This window comes from Filicampus tigris, chromosome 1 (assembly GCF_054856515.1).
Source record: "Filicampus tigris isolate MCC_2025a chromosome 1, RoL_Ftig_1.0, whole genome shotgun sequence".
In the NCBI taxonomy this organism is placed as follows: Eukaryota; Metazoa; Chordata; class Actinopteri; order Syngnathiformes; family Syngnathidae; genus Filicampus; species Filicampus tigris.
This window is the reverse complement of record NC_141217.1, coordinates 31,884,997-31,900,649: the sequence shown is the minus strand read 5'-3', so window position 1 is coordinate 31,900,649 and position 15,653 is coordinate 31,884,997. Positions and strand designations below refer to the sequence as shown.

At 40.9% G+C, this 15,653-nt stretch overlaps 1 protein-coding gene across 1 annotated transcript; it reads right to left on the bottom strand.

Annotated features, from left to right (window-relative positions):
• Positions 1–341: 341 nt before the first annotated feature.
• Positions 342–14,747, bottom strand: LOC147153598 (natural resistance-associated macrophage protein 2-like). The gene is made up of 16 exons (XM_086032741.1): positions 14,306–14,747; positions 12,177–12,272; positions 11,549–11,688; positions 10,948–11,070; positions 8,856–8,975; positions 6,755–6,861; positions 6,607–6,677; positions 6,465–6,532; positions 5,450–5,605; positions 5,207–5,365; positions 5,037–5,123; positions 3,641–3,760; positions 3,415–3,564; positions 2,938–3,011; positions 2,706–2,859; positions 342–1,467 (listed from the first exon to the last, which is right to left on the bottom strand). Exons 1-16 carry the CDS (start codon positions 14,325–14,327, stop codon positions 1,360–1,362), a joined length of 1,755 nt encoding a protein of 584 aa, XP_085888867.1. The 5' UTR covers positions 14,328–14,747; the 3' UTR covers positions 342–1,359.
• Between the last annotated feature and the right edge of the window lie 906 nt (positions 14,748–15,653).

Below are 15,653 nucleotides of genomic sequence, written 5' to 3'. Positions count from 1 at the left end.
TAGGAGCCTATCAAACAGGTTATGCCAAACACAATGACAGCCAATAAGTGTCCACTTCAGGGTGTGACATTGACCATTGTTATTTACACCCCCCAACAACTCAAGCACAAGCAGAAACAGTAAAGTTAGAGATTAAAAATTAGATTCATGCGATTAAAAAAATTAACACTTTAACTCTGGCTGTAATTAATTGATCGCAATTAATGCACTAATTTGTCACCCCTAGAAAAAACATAAAACATCACGTCGTTGTTTAAGAGGTCGCTCGCTTTTATGTCATCAAAATGTGTTTCCATAGCTTTGCTAAGCTTGTCAACTCGGTAAGAAAAACTCTGAATTAGTTCATGAAAACAGGTGTAAAAACACACCATACTTTTACTGTATTGTTTTTTCAGATTAGACAAGAAATTTTGAACAACAGATTCACATTCAACACTGGGCTTTACCCCATCAAGATTTTGGAGTCGATCACCGAGTAAAAAAAAAAAAGATAACCGATCACCAATCCGATGAGAAGATGGACCAATCCATCCAATTTGCTGTACAGCCAACCCCCTGTATTCGTGGGGGATTGGGACCGGGCCGGTCCACAAATAACCAAAATTCACACATAATTGATGCCCATTGAAATGCAGTGGCAAAAAAATAATACTTATTAAACCCTAAAATGATCCCAAAAACACTGATACACATTCAATTCACAGAAAAGGGGAAGGACGGGATGGTGTTGGGAGAACCTAACCCCCACCCCCCCAAAATGAAAGAAAACAAAACAAAAAAAAAAGATTTAAAAAGATTGGGAAAAAAACTCAAAACATAAACCCGACTGTATATGGTGAGAAACCTTGGATTATTAATGATGGCAGCACAGAACGTCCCTGGAGGGAACAAGATTGTGTTTGCTGTAATGTATTATTTGCGCATCCGATCAATGCCGTCATTGATCGATCAGCAAATTATGACGTTACAACCAATCACAGATTATACATAAAATGCAAAATACCTACCAATCAGATGTGTGCAAAGTCTGTTCACCACAAGACTAATTGTTACATTGTATGTGCCTTTAAAAGGAGAGTGACATGGAATTGAAAATGTGACGACATACTATTTCTTGCCTATAGCGTTAGCTATATTAGAAATTTCACCGAACCTGCAATAAGTGAACCACCGTATAGCGAGGGATGACAATACAGCTAGCTGAAAACTGCAGTAACTGTACTAGGCTGTATTTGGACTTCATGGTCTTACTTCTCACTACTTAACACTTGTTTAGGAATTCAGTTCAAAGAGTTCAATTTACAAAACATCATCACCTGTGAGGCGACCTTCGACTTGATCAAACACAGATTACGCCATTTAGGAATCAAACTCGGGCTGTGGCTCAATAAGGATGCTGGCGTCATTCGCTATGCGGCCGCTCGGATCCAGGCAGGGCACTCCCAGAGCGATCAGGCACAACCACGCCTGCAAACAACAAGAACTCAAGTGAAGAGCAGTGACAAATGGCCACAGTTTAAAAAACGAAAACGAAAACTTTTTAAAAAAGAGGTTTTTTTATAGTTTCTATACTATAATGCATGCTAGAGTTTTCTATGGTGTGTTTGCTTCAAGCGGAGAGGTGGAGGGGCGTCTCCTCCGACAGAAAAAAAACAAGTTTGAACATCGCTAGTAAATCTGATGACCTGTGGTTGAGTTGGCTGCTAAATGCTATCTTGGTTGAAAGTTCACCCCACTCAAGTCCCTACCAGTGTGGCTGTGTTGTATGCCGTACTTCTCGGTCCCACAGACAGCAATGATATTGTCCCACATTGTTTTTATTTACCCCGCTGAGTGTGTGTGTGTCTTGTTTTTTTGTTTTTAAACTTTATTTGGCTGTGTGTCTGCTTGCTGCGCCCCCGCGTGTGACGTAGTAAGCATGTGCTTGACTCTGATTGGCTGTTGCCGTTGCAAAGCCGGCAAAAGTTTGCTGCAGCCATTCTCGGCGAAATGGGCAAAATTTTTGCTTCAAACATGACGCCGCGTACGCAGCCGCGCAAACTGCATTGACGAAGTGTAGAAACGCGGCGCCAGAAATGCTCAGCACGCGTTCGGTAGCCTAATAGTATAATTTAAGTATAAGTCGTTTCTGAACGTTTACGAAAAACAAGAACAAATCAAATACAACAAACAAAAAGAGTCCAGTTGCCCGCCTCGATTCAACCTTTGCAGATTACAGCAACTTGAACGACTAAGAATCCATACAGATATCAGAAAAGATCCATTTTTTTAGCAAGTACAGGACATTGGTATTTTTTAAAATTGACATTAAGATAGTAAGTTAAAAATGACTTTTGGCTAACAATGTATTAATGTCATAGACAGATAAATCAACACACATCAACATGTAGTTAATAAATCAATTTTCAGATCAACCAAATGAAATTGGATCATTTCCTGCTGCACACGTGATCTCTCATAGCATAGTCATGGTGATTTAAATTTGGTAGCAATTGGCCAAATGGCCCTAAAATGTCTGCTTCAAACCAAAACGGCAGACTTCCTCTTTTCCAGCATGGCTTTCTTCGACCTGACATTTACTCATTTTACACACTCTTAAAAATGTTCATTTGCTAAGTGACATTGGCTTCGGGGGCTGAATTTTCAAAATATGGTGAAAATTTATATTTGTATATGTAAAACGATGACTGGACAATGGTACTTACCAAGTACCCGACAAATGCCAGATATGCTACAGACAGCAAGGCGGTCAGCACGTAGAGCCACACACTGCTGAGCATTGTCACATAAAGCACCACAAAGTACATATTGATGACACACACCATCAAGATGACCAGGCCGCCCCAGATCTTAAAAAACCTGGAAAAACAACGTGGGTTTGGAATTTGCTTTCAAGCAGAAGCGATCTAATGTTGACGGCGGCGGCACCGGACTCACAATCCGTTGGCAAAGTCTTTCATGAGAGTTGGCAAACTTGTGAACGTTAGGATGGGGATGAGGGCGAATGGAAGCTGCGAGACACAAAGAAACTTTATTCAGGCCATTTGTCTTCGGGAAGGTTCATGCGCGACTTGCGATTGGCTGGCAACCAATTCAGGGTGTCCCCCGCCTACTGCCCGAAGACAGCCAATGGCAGAGCAGCTATGAGTATGTTGCGTTCAGGAAACTCCGGAGCTGCGAGTAGCAGCCCATACTGTATTTTGACCTTTTGTATCTTGAAATTTCTTTCGTAACAAGAGGCAATATTTTCCTGTTGAGGCGTTTTGTAATTTGAAAATTTCGTATGAAGAGACGTTCATAAGTAGAGGTACCACCTTGACTTCCATTACAAGTTATAAGAACGATTGGAAACGTGCACCTCAACTGCTCCACTATGCGCTAAAAGGCTGAGTTGTGTTTTTTGCAAAAAGCGACCTGCATGCTCTGCAGCACGTTGAGGAAGTCGTTCATGCCAGTCAGATGCTGCACGTCCTGAAAGATGGCAACCAGCAGCGTGGGAACGATGGCCAGGGAACGGGTCAGCGACACCCGAGCGAAGCGAGACCAGCGCAAGTTCAAAAAACCCTGCGGGAATGAAAGATGTCACAACTGCACAAAGAAGAAAACGATTTGTCTAAACACATTGGACTTGCGTACTAACCTCCATGACAAACTGTCCCGAGTACGTTCCTGTCATGGTGGAACTCTGACCGGCTGCCAGGATGCCAACAGCCCAGATGTACAGGGCTGCCGGCCCAAAGAAACAGCCCAGTACCACTCCCTGAAGACAAAAAGAGGCTTCAAGCTCTTTTATGCCACTCTTAGCTGAAGCTAGTGTCAAACTGTACATAAAATTAATTAAATTACACAATGTGTATTTAAAACAACCACATAACTTTGCCTGAACGTCTACTAGCTTAATGCTTATATATTGGACAACATCATTGACATGCTAACGGTTAGCACTGATAGTTGAGGTTTTTCCCAACACTTTACAATGGCTTTTTGAAATAAACGGTAGAGCAACGCATGGAGACAGACGGTATTACAAAACTAACAGTCACATATTCTTTGTCCTCTGCGAAGAACGGATATTACTGAATCGCTGAGTCTCTCTTCTTCATTTGTGTCTGCATTACAGTCTTATACTGCCGCTCGGTGGCCAAGTTGGGCACAGCAATTATTATTTAAAGGGACAGTGTGTAGATTTTTTTTTTTTGCCATCTAGTGGTGAACTAATACAATGCAACGTCCTAAGTTTGCAGCGTGTGCATTTTGAAGCATGCGTACTATGGTCCCTCAGAGAGACCGCACTTCGCAAGCCTACCACCAATTTCTTCAGCAGAGGTGCAAGCAAAATGTGATCACAAACGACTTCTCGTATGACGAAGTAAGTGCATTACATTTTTTACACATGCTATAGTCATTGGTCCAGCAAATGTGTGATCGGGTGATCGTTTTCTTTGGGCATCCCGAACAGAAAGATGGCGGCGACAGAAAAAAAAAAATAACAGAATGAACATTGAACTCGCTTTTCACTCAACAATACAACAAATGCATACCATTATGAAATAACACAGTGAATAAGTTAACAAATACGCCTTAAAATACAAATAGGCTATGATCCTACATATGTCGTCAACGCCATTGCTACGTGCAAATATTCATGATCAAAAGATGACACGAATTGATTGCTGCTTTGGTCTGATGGCTGCATGGCTAGTTAGAAGCGGTTAAACTACTAATGCTATGTTGGCAAACTCCGCTCGCATTTTCATGCTTTTCACATCAGCAGTTGGGTGGTACTTGCTCATATGATACAACAGGATTGCGTTGCCTGCCTCAAACGCGCAACTCAACATACATTTTCCTTCATTCTATTAGGCAGTGTGCATGAACATTAAAAATGCAAACATCAATGGCATCTGATTCCCTGAAAAAAGGTTGAAGCCGATTAAGTATCAAAATAATGACACACCCAGTATGCTACAATGTATCCTTTATATCTCCCGAGTACGTTCTAAATATGTGAGAAAACAACTGTGAAAGTACTTTACCCCTTTGTAGATGTCCACTTCTAGAGTGTGGTTGTTGAGAGGAAACAGGTGCGAGTGAGGGCTCCCTGATTGGTTGCAAACACTGTTCTGAAATAAAAATGCCAAACAACTGAAGTCCCACACCCAGACAAAATCAAAGAAAGTACAAGCAAACAAGCGGAAAAGCATACCACTTGTATGTTTGTGCGGTCATAAAAGGCCTCTGCGAAGATGGCCACCACAAACACATTAATGATGAAGGACACCAACAAGGCTATGCAGGACTCGATGAAGAAGTACAGGTTGGCCTCGCTGATGTGCTTCTTGCTCGACCGATCTACCTCTCGAGACTGAAAAGGACATTTGGGACCGCCCGCCGGTTAGCTGCTACGGCTTCGCAGGAAACGAGAGCAGGGCGTCCACGTCAACGTCACCTTGACGAGAGCAGAGTGGAGGTAAATGTTGTGGGGCATGATGACGGCCCCCACGATCCCCACCGCCTGACCGAGCTGGACGGCACCGCAGCCTTGGCAATATGGCACGAACATCCCCATCAACAGCTGGCTTTGGTCTGGGCTCACAGTCACGTACTGGCAGGGAGGAGGAGAAACGATATGCACTAGCGGATTGTGAATCCCGCAAACAGTCTCCGGCCCATGTAAAGTTCATGTCAACTGCAAAATCTATTCAACGTTGCTTTTACTTGGCTCCATCATCTAGAGATGTTTTTTTTTGTCAAAGTGTGGTAAGTGAAAGAATCACTGCCCAAGCGCAATCTAATGATCAGTAGGGCCTTGTGACACCAGTTGAATTTGTTCCTTTGCAACGCTTGTAACTCAAAACACATGTCTCTCAAATAATCTTTCCCCATTGAAATGAATGGAAATGCTATTAATCCGTGACAGTAAAATGGGTGTCCGTCCGGGACGGACTGCTGATCTCTTCTGGTTAAATGACTGCAAACTTTGCTATTTCAGCCTTTGGTACATCAGTTAGAAATACTGTATTTTTAAGTAGTGTTTAAAAAATGTCCGTGGGTTCGATCCCGGCTCCGGCCTCCCTGTGTGGAGTTTGCATGTTCTCCCCGTGCCTGCGTGGGTTTTCTCCGGGTACTCCGGTTTCCTCCCACATTCCAAAAACATGCATGGTAAATTGATTGGACTCTCTAAATTGCCCCTAGGTGTGATTGTGAATGCGGACGTTTGTCTCTGTGTGCCCTGCGATTGGCTGGCAACCAATTCGGGGTGTCCCCCGCCTACTGCCCGAAGACAGCTGAAATAGGCTCCAGCATGCCCCGTGACCCTTGTGAGGATAAGCGGTATCGATAACAGGTGGATGGAAAAAAAATGTGAAGATTTTGATGACATGGAATCGTTAAACGTTTATTAACTTATTTACTGATTTACAAATAAAACCAGAAGCAAAATGTATGCAAATAAATATTGGTACCTCATATCCGAACGTGATGGCCATAACAGTGATGAGCAAACCGAAAAAGGCTTCCAACCTCCTCAGTCCTGCATGACGACCAGAGCCAATTTTTGTTGCAGGCGCATGTTTTTCGGCGTATTTTGAATATATAGCCACTTACCATACTTGTCTAAAAAGAGGAAGCAAAATGTGTCGATAATCGTGATAAGGACGCCGCCCCACAAAGGAATCCTGTCAGTGGTTGTAGCAATGACAGCGCTAAGAGCCGATTTGAGAAAAAGTGGATCGTTTTTGTGGCCAGTTCCCACCTGCCGGACGAGAGGAGGTTGAAGGCGATGGCACAGCCGATCACCTCCTGCATGTCGGAGCCGATGATGGCCAACTCTATCATCAACCACAGGATGACGCGAGGCACCTGTACACATGCCAGACGTGCATCTGATTGGTCAAAGTCAGATAAAACCATACAATTCCATATAGAAGTATGAATTTAATGCACGTCTTCGCAAAAGCAAAAGCGTACTGCATCTGCCATTCTTGCGATGGTGATATTTTTTGCGATATATTGTGCAGCCATAGTATACATACATAGGGATGGGCGATATCGCTGAAAAGTGTTTTATGATGTCAGTATTTCGTATTGATCGATATCGATTTCTATTCAAAATAAGAACCCGGAGAAAAAAATGCTAAATGTAGGTCATTTTATTTTAACATATAATATTTAAACTTTAATGAAAGGACAGTTGGATGAGCTTAACATGGGCATTTATATAATTGGTTTGCAAGTAAAAATGACATCAGTCCTAAAATGCCCACCTCAAAAGACTCTGTAGTGATTTAAGGGCTTTTTTTGTGATTAGATTTACGACAAATTGCCCCGCCCTTTTTTGGGGCGTGGCTTGTTGTTTTTTCGGTCTCAGCGATCTACGTCACTGGAGGGAGCCAAGCGTGGTAATATTGCTCGCTTTGTCAGTTCTGTTGTCTAAAACGGAGACCGATCGCCACCAAAATGCAAATGCACATTACTACACTTGTCCACTTTAACCTGTGAAAGTATAAAAGTGTTCTGCACAATAGTTTGGATTTATTGACATCGGTTCCTCCAGTGACTCCGACCAAACAAGGATAGAACGGTAGGGGGCGTGGCCATTCTCCTCATTAACAAGAGACGTTATTCATGGAGTCACTTATTTCCTAATTTCTCCCAAATTTATTGATAAAATAGAAAATGACAACTCTTTCCATTTCCCTGATCAAAAAATATATAAAATGAACTTGTTAGTGAAAACATGGCCAAAACCGTCCCTTTAATAAGAGGTCAGCGCAATTTTGAAAAAAATCTAATAAACGGGACAATATAAAAAAACAAAATTTGCTTAGTAGGGTTGGGCAATATGGCTGAAAATCTTTCACAATATAAGTATTTCATAAAAGTAAATATTGGTAATTATTGATTTTTTTTATCTATGGAAAATAAGAAACAATGAAATTGATTAAAGTAAATATTTAAAACACTTCAATTGATCAAATTAAAAAAAGCAAAACTATTAAGAGGAAAACAAACTAAAATATCTGGTAATACATTTTCAAGGAATGTGCTGTACACCATTTTTGTGTACATTGCAATGAAGTGTAATGTGCAATGTCATTAACATCCATGCTCCTACACCATGCTTTCTTGCGGAAGACGCTACCCTAAAATTAACGTTGAGATTTACATTCACCATCATTCAATGTTCACGCAATGGCAGTGTGGCGACCTCATACTCTTTTGGAGCGCACGCATTACAGTCGACCAACCGTTTTAGCTCACTTTATCTTTGTAGCGGGCTCATTATTGCCATAGTCCATTCATATTTTACTTGCCTGATTTGGACTCGACTGCGATGCTTTACTTGGAGACTACGTATCCATCCGGAGGTGTTTAACTGGTTTAGTATGAACAATATAATCTTATTGCTAGAATTGTCTGGCCATTTATTTGAAAAAAGTTACACCATACTGCATGCGTACGCCACATGAACGCACGTGCACGCACACACTTCTTCAACGGTTCTGTTTCTTCTTTATGTCTGCATTGGCCATCGAGCAGCTCGGCTCAAAAGACACTTTTGTGCTCAAAATCTCCTCTTACGTGCTTGGAATTGTGGCACAAATCTAAATGCCACACTATAGTCTCTGCCTACAAACACCCACAATGCCAAAGTGGGAGTTTTTGTCCTGATTTTTTTTTTTTTTCCAACAATTTATCAAAGGCATTTTAAAATAAAATTGATATTGTTCACGTGTCTATCACGATACATATTACACGGTGAAATGTGGCGTGAACGGGCACACGACATAATGGCTAAGGCCTCTGTTCTTGGTTAACAGAGGCCACAGCTGAGATGTTGTGAGGACACTCACAGTGCGGTAGTGGCGGTGGCAGACTTGGGCCAGGTGCATCCCGGTGACCACGCCCAGCCGGGCCGCCAGCCTCTGCAACAGCAGGCCGATGATGGTGGCCCCCAGCAACACCCACAGAAGCTGACAGGAAGCAACGTGTCCAAAATTATTATCGTTGACCCCCAAAAAATGTCTCGGTAGTTTGTTTTTTTTCAGCGGGACAGGGGAGTTGGTGGGGAATTCAACCCCTGAAACAAATTTCATTGAGCAACGTGGAATTTCATAGACTACCTTAAGACCCACAAAAAAAAGTGACAAAAAGTCAACCGTGAAAAATCACAGAAAGTCTGCCATTTTGTTTTGAAGCAGCCATTTTTAGCTCATTTCCAGGGCGTCATCAAAAAACACAGAGACGTTTTGTACGTTTATGCCCAAATATAAACCTCGTATAGGATACAGAAGGGCAATGATAAATGACAAATTTGTGAGTTTTTATCATGGAGTGTCGGTGGAGCATGACACCAAAGTTTGACGACTTGCCATAAAGACAAATACGTCAACTCTACAATGTCAGAGTTCAACCAAACGTCTTGTGTGTGATGACAGTTTAGCTCTTATTCTTCAGCAATGTCATTAGCAGAGCCATTTGCATATTACTGGTGCCGGGCCAGGGGCGGAGCCAGAACGTGGCTAATGGGTGGGCCTGGATATTTCTCTCACTGAGCACAATCCTCCTGTCCCGACACATCGTATTTCAAATAAAACGACAAACTGAATAATGTGAAGCTCAGATCTACCTCCAACCACAATTATGCCATTCTTAATATTGAATAAAATAAAATACACAACGAAACACAAATTTAAAAATAATTCAATAATAATGTATTACAAAAAAATTAAAGTATATATTCTATTCACGGATCTCACTGGGTGGGCAGTCTGTCAATCTGGGTGGTCCTGTGCACACCCAGGCCCACCCATGGCTCCGCCCCTGTGCCGGGCCAAAACCATTTTAGAGGTACTAAAATATTCACTTTTCAGGAGACCCGCAAAAATGGCAAGTTTAGTCAGTCATTAGCATTGGATCGTGAAAGAGAGGAAGTCAATTTCAACACTTTAGATTGGTCAATAATGTGTAAAAAGGACTAACCAATAGTATTGATTTTTGAAAAAATATGAAATTCACAAAAATGTGACTTATGAGGTTTTGGCCCGACGCTAGCGATGTTGAGGAAGCAATGCTAGAATGGTGTGCACGGGGCAGGAAGAAAAAATACTGAAACACAATAGAAATACAGTCATCCCCCACCTATCATGGTTCGCTATATATGAATTTATCTGTTTGGGTTTTTGGGGGAATTAATCCTGCATTAATAGTTAAAAAAAAAACTCAAATGTGTGTTTATGTTTTTGGGACTCTAGATGTCACAAATAGTGCCAAAGCCCTGGATGGAAGTGTGTGCTGGAGTGAATAGTGAAGGGGACTGTCACATACAGTACCACCCGTGGGAACTTTGAACATCTACACAGTTTTTTTTTTTTCCTTTAAACTCAAGATGTCACCACAGAGCCACCGACGTTGACAATAGCCCAAAGTGAGGCATTGGTCGTGTTCACATACTTTATATCTTTGTCATATTTGTATAAATAATTTAATGATGATTTTGTATTTAACTCTTGTCCAGAAACACCAGCCATGAAGATTTTTTTTTTTTAAATCAAGTCTGGTTTCAAACAGTCATCAACCCATTGTATTGCTAAGCCCGCTAACCTGTTTTCCAGATTTGGTCACGTGATCTTTCACACTTAGCAGATTGATTTTTATTTTTTATTTTTTACTACATTTAATCAATTTCTTCTTAAATCTAATGTAAAAGGAGTTTGAAACAACTGATTTGGGATTACAGTTTGTGGTATATCTAAACTATTAATATAGATACTGTAATTCTAAACATTTTTTAGGGTGCAGCTATTACTTGCAAAATCAATAAAGGCTCAGTCCCAAAAACGGCAAATAAAGGGGATTACTGTAGTTGACTGCTGTCTCTTTTAAAAATCTGCAAACGATATGGGATAATTTCCAGTTATTGAATCTCGTGCCCGTTTCCTGTACCTTAAAACCAGCCTTTGCTCCAGACTGCAGGTCTGACTCGATATTTCCCGGGTCCAGATAGGCGATGCTCATCAGGAAACCTGGCCCGGTGAAGGCCCACAGCTTTCGCAAACTAAAGCCCCTCTGCGGTTGAGAGAAACGCATACTGTCATACAGCTTTGCACATTTCTGCACATGGGAACTTTTTTTCCCCCATTGTGGCCACAATAATAATAATAATGATAATAAATAACAATTGTACCACATGAAATTTATATAATGCTCCAAATAATCCAAATGCTCAATTGCAGCACAATAAACAAATTTGCGGCCACATAATCGGTACAAAGTGCGCAAGGAATCTGAAATTTACTGCTTTAATATCATTCCGGCGAACAATTTGGGTCATCTGGGTAAGCGAATGGGGCACACCTTCGCTAAAACAAAACTCCAATGCGCAATGTCTGTTACCTTATTTCTTCAATTTGTTTCATCATTTATATCATTCATTTGTATTTTGTGCACACATTAAACCCAATTTGTTTGTCACAAATGAATAATCTTGTATGTATAATCCCTGACGCTACAGCTGTGTCATTCATCCTAGAGTTTTATGGATTACCTCAGTGTCTTCTTGGGGTACAGGGACCCTCTCCTCCAAATAAGTATCAGAAGCGGCGCCATAGTTATGTCTGTGGAGGAAGGCACCCTGGTGCGTGTGCCTGGTCTGGATCACCAGCTTCTTCCCGCAGATGGCACCCTCTGAATCGTCACACACATGCGTGAGCACACGCACGCACGCACAAAACATGCATAAAGACTACCTACCCATCTAACCACCCCAAACCAACAACCCAAACGTACCCCATCGAATAACAAAAAAGGTTCTAATTTGAGGTCTGGCAGGACTATTAGTTTGCTCATTAACAAAGGTGGGCTGAGGGAATTTTACAAAATTTTGCTGGTTCGTCATTCGTCTCCAGTCAGCGGCTTGGGTACCTGTCCGTCATTCGTCAGTCCGTCATTTTTCAAGCCAAACCCAATTGTAATCGTCTGTTCATCAGCCAGTCTATTAGTTAGTCTGCCAGAAGTCCGTCAGAAGTCCGTCGATCTTTCAGTCCATCACTCTACATCCACCCCAAAAAAAAAACATCAACAAAACTGGGGTAGTGACGATTACCGTATTTTCCGGACTATAAGACACTACTTTCCCCTAGGTTTTGGACCATGCGCCTTATATAAATAGCCACCTTGTCTATCTGTGTCTTGTGGCTCATCCTCGGTGGGAACACTGGGGGGAAGAGAGGAGATATGTACATTCTCAGATGGAAGGTCTCTCTTACTGGCTGGAAGCACAGAGGTAATACTTATTAACGTCCGTATACATACACACACACACCCACACACACCCACGAAAAGGCTGCACTATATTCATCAGCTCACACAGTAAGTGATGCATCAAAACCGACATCATGTACACATTGTTATCTTCTCTAACGACCCAAAAATTTGATCAAAACTTGTTGCACAAGGCCATACTACTTTGTAAGTATAAACAAACGTTTACAGTGAACCTCTACCTATCCTCAGTCATTTGCTGAAAAAGTCACCTTCTTGCAGTTCTTCTATAACACTAAGATGCCACAATGTGGCGCCAAATGCCTGGCAAATACAAAAATAGACACAGGTGTCAAGTACTGTCTGTGCTACACATCTAAATTGAAAGACTAACTTCAATGTATGTCGGGGTGGAGCTAAGTTTAACCTGTGTTATAAGTGGATGTTATAGTGAGTCTTTGTCACATGGGCATGCACAGTTGCACTTTCAGTGCAGTTTGTCAATATTAAATAATCTGTCAGCCATTTATTTGTAATGGTAATGTTGTGAAATGAGTTTGAATGATGTGAAGTGTTTTTGATTGATAGTTGGTGGTATATTTGCAATTTTAAACATTTTGGGGGTGGATTATGTGTGCTTTTTCACTGTTTGCAAATAGCAGGATTTACAGTAATTGTACAGTGTTGACCCGCATTTTTGCCCTTTACTTCTCATGAATTCATCTATTGATTTGGGCTCTTTGGGGGAATTTACCACGCATTGTTGGATAAAAGAAAGCTATTTTCAGGTTGCTTTGCTCTCTGAAATGCCTTTCGATGCCACAAGACGGTGCAGAAAGCCCTGTTTTCGTGGCAAGGAACTAGTTACAGTATAATGTGGACGTGACACATCTCTACTGGGAGACAAGCATAAAACTTTTTAGGGTAGTGTAATTTCATTTGCAGCAGGGCTTGGTCCTTTCACTGTATTACGATATGTTTTTACAACAGTTGCTCAGAGGTTTTATTTTGTTGGCAACATCACGTTCCATATATGACCCACAGGTAGGTTCAACAGTCCTGATCTATAACGTTATGTCCTATTGTCCTAAACACGTGAAATGATATGTTGTGACTTGACAGCTCCATTAGCTTCTACACTCAGGCTCTCAATATTTCCATTATCATTACATTATCAATAGCCCTTGAATATTTGATGCAGTCATGTAAAGTATTTTCCCCAAAAAATATTTCCCAATTAAATAATTTATTTTTAATTTAATAATCATTCATCGCATTAAATCATTCTTTAATGCTGGTTTTCTCAACCTTTATTGAGCCGAGGCATCCATTTTAACTTTGAAAAATGTCACCGCCAATCAAAACAGTCACAAAAAGAATGAATACGGGAATCATGTTGATCTCATCTCAGTTTATTCACAAATTTGGTTAGTGTGAAATGTGGGCCTGTTGGAACACTTTGCTGTAATAGTCTGTTGCATGAATGTCAACAGGTGCTCATTGAGATCAAACAGACCTTCTGCCATCTAGTGGAAACATTTGATTGTTCTGCATTCATTATGCATCACTGGCGTAGACAAATTAACGAAGCCTGGACAAAGTTGGCAAAATTTACATCCCTAATGATCTCTGCACCCTTGATGGGAATTGCTGGTTTAATACATCTATTGCAAACAATTGAATTAAACATATTATTAAAATACACAATTTTATATTAAATTTTGTATTTTGTTTTGAAACCTTGTGGATTATACTTCAAATAATTGTAAATAACCTTAAATATACCTGTGAATGGATGTTTCATGATTAAAATAAACCATTTTCACACTTTCATACACATTGAACGTTTAAAATCAAACGTGGCACTTGAGCACATAGTTTTCCCCTTTTCTAGAATACAAAACAAGATTTAAGGTTCAAGAACTAGTCAACAAAAAATAATTCCTCTCTGGTCTAGTTTGTGATCGAGTGAAATAGCTTAAGGAGTGGGCAAAGACAGCAAAAAGGAAAAAAGGAAGGAAACATCAGCTTGCAAACTCACCTGCTCGAAGGAAGGAGAACATTCCGAACAACTGCCAGATTGTTGTTTGTGGTTACTGGTTACCGGTTAGACGGTGGTGGAATGTGAATTTTTTGAGTTTCGGAGGAGGAGGAAGTAGAAGAACTGCTTGAGTTTGGACATCGGCCCTGAGTGAAGGTGTTCTCCCGCGGTCGGCCGCGAAGGAGGAGGAATTGGTCACGGGGGTGTGGACTGGAAAAGGTAGCCACAAGCCGCGGATACTCTATAAGAGGACCGTGGGGGTCACTCAAGAGAATCAAATCCCACCTTGCTTCACAGAAACCGCTAACCGGAGGTTCTGCGTGTTTGTAATTGGAAGGAGGTACATTTTCATGGTCAACGATAGCCTACATGTATACATTATTTGTCCCAAATGAGTCATGATGAAGGGGCGGACTTCTTGCGAGACTATTCTTACGCCCGCTAGGTGGCGACAAACGCCGGTTTAGTTGACTGCTGCTTCTTCTTCCTATTTGATTTGAATGACGTTTGGCAACCAGCATTAGGCACATCATCTCCATCTACCGGACTGGAGTTTGTAACGGTAGATCAGTGGTTTCCAACCTTTTTTGGCTTGTGTACCCCGAACCACCATGAGTACCCCTACTCATACGTGTTGATGATTCTCCAAAAGTAGAACGTAAAGTAAATGACTTTTAGATGAAAAGTCATTTTTCTTGTTTCCATAATTTCTACTACTTATTTTTGTTCTAAATTAAATGAAACATAAAAAACAAATATTTGTCTTGGAAGTAAATAAGTAATACACATTTTAAAAAAGGGGAATCAAAACAAAGACGAAAAAAAATATATACCAGACATTTACCATAAAAAAGGGAGCTCCTTTGAATACGTCCCCTTTAAACAGGCATTTAAACTTTAAATATAAGGATAAAACACTTAATAATTATATTCAGACCCACTATAGAAATTGTAATTTCTTTTCATCATCCACCTGAGCTTTAATGAGATACTTGACCTTATACATAGCTGTTGTGATCTTGACATGGCTGAGCCACACATTATTGATCCCGGAAAAAAAAATGTAATGTATCCACGTGCCCCCTGCACTGATCTCACATCCTCCAAGGGTATGCGTACCGCTGGTTGGGAAACCCTGCAGTAGATAAGCTTGACAAGCCAAGAAGACTCTCAATCTAAAAAAAAAAAAAAAGTTTGTCTGTACTGTATCTCAGTACTGATGTATATAATCACTAATGATTTCTATGATTAGCATAATCTTGCTATTAATATTGCATTTCCATCCATTATCCAAGACGCTTATCCTCACAAACCTTGCATAAATCAGATTAAAACTTATCCCATATAA

Coding starts and splice junctions, on each gene's coding strand:
- LOC147153598 (XM_086032741.1), bottom strand. CDS start 14,327: ATGTTCTCCTTCCTTCGAGCAG. Junction 5,366..5,449: donor TCCACTCTGCTCTCGTCAAG/GTGACGTTGACG, acceptor TGTCCTTTTCAG/TCTCGAGAGGTAGATCGGTC. Junction 3,012..3,414: donor ACGTGCTGCAGAGCATGCAG/GTCGCTTTTTGC, acceptor TGTGTCTCGCAG/CTTCCATTCGCCCTCATCCC.